General features: G+C 53.0%; 1 protein-coding gene across 1 annotated transcript; it reads left to right on the top strand.

Annotated features, from left to right (window-relative positions):
• On the top strand, window positions 1-3,641 carry LOC103752329 (class I histocompatibility antigen, Gogo-B*0101 alpha chain-like). The gene is made up of 6 exons (XM_029557650.1): window positions 1-1,112; window positions 1,236-1,505; window positions 1,669-1,944; window positions 2,309-2,584; window positions 2,687-2,883; window positions 3,567-3,641. Exons 1-6 carry the CDS (start codon window positions 1,040-1,042, stop codon window positions 3,639-3,641), a joined length of 1,167 nt encoding a protein of 388 aa, XP_029413510.1. The 5' UTR covers window positions 1-1,039.
• Window positions 3,642-5,399: the final 1,758 nt, after the last annotated feature.

Here is a 5,399-nt window from a genome sequence, read left to right on the forward strand (position 1 = left end):
GAAATGGACTTAGATCAGCAGCAAATGCATATTAAACCCCTACAGAACCAGGAAACATCTGAAAAGGAAATGTAACTGAACCAGGTGTGGTAGCACATTCCTGTAATCCCAGCACTTGGAGGATGAAGAAGGATGACTGACGAGTTTGAAGTAAGCCTGGGCTACAGAACCAGACCCTGATTCCACAATCAATCGAGAAATAAACGCTGTGGGAGATGGCTCAGCGGTTCACACACACACACACGCACAATCCCACACACGTTCTGTACATATATACCTACAGAGGCAAAACACTCATACACATAAAATTAAAAAATAGATGAGTACCCACAACTACCTAATAACGTCATTAGAATATTCCTCCCACATATTCGGGTGAGACTGTATTTGTTTCATACGATTTGACCAGGTTAAGTACAAAAGATGTGGAAATCCAGCGTCTTCCGATGAGACAGATAAGGACTCGCCAATACAGAAAGTACAAAAAGACCGACACGTCTTACTACACTGCTCATTTTGAAAACGATTTATCCTGTTTTATTGTCAACACAATGGGTTAATATTATAAATCAACTAAATACATTTAAAGGTACTGATTTCTAATATTTACAAATATAACTCACAGTAACATTTTTCTTTGGGAAACTCGGTAATTTCTAAGGGCACATGAAGACCCTGAAACTAGAATAAAGTCTGAAAACCAACTTGAAAGCTCCAAGGAGCCGCCATGAGGCAGAGCCAGAGCTCCCTGGCTGCCGGAGAGAAGATTTAGGGTAAAGCCTCGGGTTCCCCGCAGTGGCTCCCGGATGGTGTCTCCTGGGAGCAGCTCAACCCCCGGGGATTCCTGGTTTCCAAAGAGCATCACTTCCCGGTCTTCCAAACTGAGTGGGATTCCTCTCCCCGGACACTGGTGACGCGACCACCATTCTCCCTCCCATTGGGTGTTGGGCTTTTACAGACGCCAGTCAGCGTCGCTGTGGTTCCGGGTTGTAAAGAGAACACAAACCTGCGCGGACTCGGCGTCTCCACAGCCCTGAGGATGGAGGCGACGGCGCCGCGTATCCTCCTCCAGCTGCTCACCGTCGCTCTGGCCCTGACCCAGACCCGCGGGGGTGAGTGCGGGTCCGGAGGGAAACGGCCCAGCCGGGCGGCCCTGCCTCCACCCGCGCCCCTGTCCCCGGGTCCGGGGAGAAGGCGGTGAGGTCCAGAACCTCCTTCACCACCCCCGCCCCCAGGTTTGCACTCGCTGCGGTACTTCGGCACCGCCATGACCCAGCCGGGCCACCGGGAGCCCCGGTTCGTCGCCTTCGGGTACGTGGACGACACGCAGTTCGTGCGCTTCGACAGCGACGCGGAGAATCCCCACGAGGAGCCCCGCGCACGGTGGATGGAGGCGAAGGGGCCGCAGTACTGGGAGCGGCAGACGCGCAGCGCCAAGGCCAACGCGCAGATCTTCCGGGAGAACCTGCGGGCCCTGCTGCGCTCCTACAACCACAGCGAGGACGGTTGGCGGCCCCGGCAGGATCTCCCCGCCCGGCGTAGCTTGGGGTGGCCCGGGAACCCACAGATACTCAGGTTTCCCGTCCGTTCCAGCAGGAGACGCTTAGTCAATCATGGCCCGTTCCCCCAGGGGGCCGGGCCGCAGGGCTGATTGCTGCTGCCTAGCAGGGTACCACACCATCCAGTCCATGCAGGGCTGCTACATGGGGAGTGATGGGCGCTTCCTTCGCGGGTACTACAAGACGGCCTACGATGGCGCCGACCACATCTCCCTGAACGAGGACCTTCACTCCTGGGCCGCAGCAAACAAGGTGGCCACGATCACCCAGCGCAAATACGAGCAGACAGGTGAGGCAACGCACCACAGGGCCTACCTGCAAGTTACGTGCATGGAGTGGCTCCCCAGCCATCTGGAGAACAGGAAGGAGATACTGCAACGTGCAGGTAACCTGGGGCTGCTGGACACCTTTCTGGAGAGCCCGTAGCTCTCCCTGCAGACCGCCCTTCCCTCTAGTCTAGCTAAAACGAAGCACACTAGGTGTTCAGGCGCTTGCTATCAGTGACTGAGAGCCCGCTTTTCTTCAGGGTCAGAACCCAGTGCCCCTCTCAAGAGACCTGGAGCCACTTACCCTGGGCTGCTCAGCCTGTTCTAGGACTTTTCAAGGAAGGTGATCCCAGAAGCTTCTGACTGGGTTTTGTGCTGCTTCTCCTACCCAAAGTGTCCTGTCCATCCTTAGGATGGACCCATGAGCACACTGCTTCAGTGATGCAGAGAAGTGATGCAAAGACCCTGAACTTATGTATTTAGATCCTCCGAAGACACATGTGACCCATCACCCCAGACCTGATGGAGACGTCGCCCTGAGGTGCTGGGCTCTGGGCTTCTACCCTGCTGAGATCACCTTGATATGGCAGAGGGATGGGGAGGACCAGACCCAGGACATGGAGCTTGTGGAGACCAGGCCTGCAGGGGATGGAACCTTCCAGAAGTGGGCAGCTATGGTGGTGCCTTCTGGGGAGGAGCAGAGATACACATGCTATGTGCAGCATGAGGGGCTGCCTGGGCCCCTCACCCTGAGATGGGGTAAGGAGGGGTGTGGGCACAGAGTCTGCTGTCAGGGAAAGCAGAAGCCTCCTGGAGCCCCTGAGCAGGGTCAGCACCCCTTACTCTACTTTCCCTTCCCAGTTCCATCTAGCCAACCCACTGTCCCCATTGTGGGAGTCATGGCTGGCCTGGTTTTCCTTTGCGGTGTGGTCATTGTTCTTATGTGGAGGAACTTACCAAGCAGGAAAGGTGAGAAGAGTGTGGTCTTATGTTTAAATTTTTATTTTGTGTTTTGCCTGCTTGTATGTAAGTTCACCCGTGTCCTGCAAAGCCCAAAGAGGGTGTCACATATCCTGGAACTGGAGTTACAGATGGTTGTAGTCACCATGTGGGTGCTGCGAATCGAACCCAGGTCCTCTGGAAGCAGCCAGCGCTCTTAACCACTGAGCTGTCTCTCCAGTCCAAGTGTGGTCTTTTAAAAATTGTATTACTGTATATGTGTATGCATGTCTGTGTGGGCATGCATGTCATGGCATGCATGTGGCGGTCAGGACAACTTTGTAGAGCTGGCTCTCTCCTTCCTTTATGTGGGTTCTGGGGACTCAAACTCGGGTCACCACACTTGCATGGCAAGCACCTTTAACTCACTGAGCCGTCTCCAGCTGTCGTCAGGGTTCCAAGCCCGTTTGTCCAGTCTTATGAATGGGAACACACACACTCTTTCCCAGCTTGGAAGCCTGTGTGTTCAGTTTTAGAAGCCACCTATGAAAATCAAAGACAGTGTCCACCATTGCCATTGTGCCGTGAAGACCTGATGACAGCAGCTGGGGTCAGAGGTCCCCCTGGAGGACCGACCTCCAAGGGCCGCTGCTCCCCCTGCACATTTCTCTTCCTGTTGCTTGGTCCTGCCCCGGATCTGCAGGACTTTCCCAAAGTTGCCGTGTTCAGGATTTGCTGGTTCTCTTAGGCTGTCAGGCCCTGCTGCCTCCCTGGCCTCTCACAGGTGGTTTTCTTTCTACAGGTAGAAGAGGTGGCTATGTTCAGGCTGCTAGTGAGTATGGAGGAGCTGGTCCCTGAGCGCCCTGGGGTAGTGTAGACAGGAGCCCATTTTCCCCTTTAGCCCCATGTCCTGTGGGCTCTGCCCTGTCTCTTAAGGCTTCTAAACGCTGAGCCACAGCAAAGTCTGAAGTCAGAGGCACCCTGGTGAGGTGGGACAGAACTGGATTTGAAGTGTAGATGGATACTGAGTTTGTGGTTGGCTTTTCAGCATCACCTCGGTATATTTTCTTATTGTTTCTACAGTGTGAGACTTGTGTGGGACTGGGCCACACAGTGTTTAACATCCCCATAAGTAAGTGTGACTTGAGGAGCTCCTGGTTTCTCTTACTACAGTTGGCATCCGACTCTGTTTGAGCTATCAGCAAAATGTGAGTTTGTTCCAGCAGACGGCTAGACCATCTCCATCCCTGTCTATTGAGAACAAGCACATGGACATGAATTTGGGTTCAAAATCCTTACCCTGGGGTGGAGTTGATGGTTTAGTGTATAGGAAGTAGGAAGTTGCTTAAAACTTGGAGGAAAATAAAACCTGAGACGTCCAGAACCCACGTCTTTTGCTATGTGCGTCTGTTCCAGGCGGGACAGAAGGAGGAGGAGGACCCAAGCATGGTTGGGGCTGTTGCCCGGCTGGCGCTCAGTCCATTGTAAGCTTTTTATCCAGGTCATGCTAACTTTTGTTGTTCTTGCCCAATCAGTAGAGCTTCCTTCCACCAGAACCTGTGATCACAGGGACTCGGCCCTGGCCCGTCCTGCCTTGTCCTGTATCTGAGGGCAGTGTGTCAGGTCAGGTTTGCACCAGGCCTGAGTCCAATATTCAGGCTCCAACTGATGTGTGTCTTAATTTTTGTAGAAGCCTCAAACACAGAAGACTCGACCTCAGGACACAAACTTTTCTAGGTCCACCTCTTACCTCCCTGCTTCCAGGGTACTTTACTATTCTTTCCCCTGCCTTGATGAGGCTCTAGATCCCAGAGTTAGCAGAGCATCTCACGGTCACTCATCTTACCTATGTTAAGAGTCCAGGTCTACAAATGACCCTTCCCCCCAAAGCAGCATAGTCTCCTCACAAAACAAGAACTAGCCAGGCAAGTGCATTTAGAGCTATGTCAGCACAAAGCTGTTTCCCAGATAATTTTACAAGACAAAACAAGTCCTGCGCACCCCCAGACCCACTACTGTAAGAGCTGCCTCAGCATAAACTACTTCCTTTAAGTTTGGAAGGGAAACAGACCCCCTTAATCTCACGACCCAAGACCCAGGGACTGTCTCAGCAGAGACTGCTTCTTCCTGGCAGAATCCAGACCCCTCTCCTTGCAATAATTTTTCCCACATTCCGCACTCCCTAGCCCCCCTATAAAAGCCCTCAGACAACAGCCTGTAACCTGACAGCTCCTCCATCCTAAACTGGGGACTGTCCCATGTGTTTTCTCTACCAATAAACTACCCCGCTGGAGCTCTTGTCTGTGTCCTGGTGCTTTCTCCCGATCCACTCCATTCACCTATCAGCCTAAGTTCCTGCTGCTGTTCTGCTGACAGATCCTCTCTCTTCCCCTAGCTCAAGTAACCCTAGCACTGGTTCAGTGCAAACCTGTGTACTTTAGAGTCTAAATTAGACTGTTATTTGGGTGGAAAATATGACCGTTAACAATCACGTGTTCTGAGAAACGTATTTGTGTGCTCTGGATGCAGGAGGGAGGCAGGAAGGGGAGGGAAAGATCCGTGAGGAGCCTGTTCTGCAGCTGCCACACAGGAGGGAGGCAGGAAGGGGAGAGAAAGATCTGTGTGAGAAGCCCGG

This window comes from Nannospalax galili, unplaced genomic scaffold, assembly GCF_000622305.1.
Source record: "Nannospalax galili isolate Female #2095 unplaced genomic scaffold, S.galili_v1.0 scaffold3052, whole genome shotgun sequence".
NCBI classification, from domain to species: Eukaryota; Metazoa; Chordata; class Mammalia; order Rodentia; family Spalacidae; genus Nannospalax; species Nannospalax galili.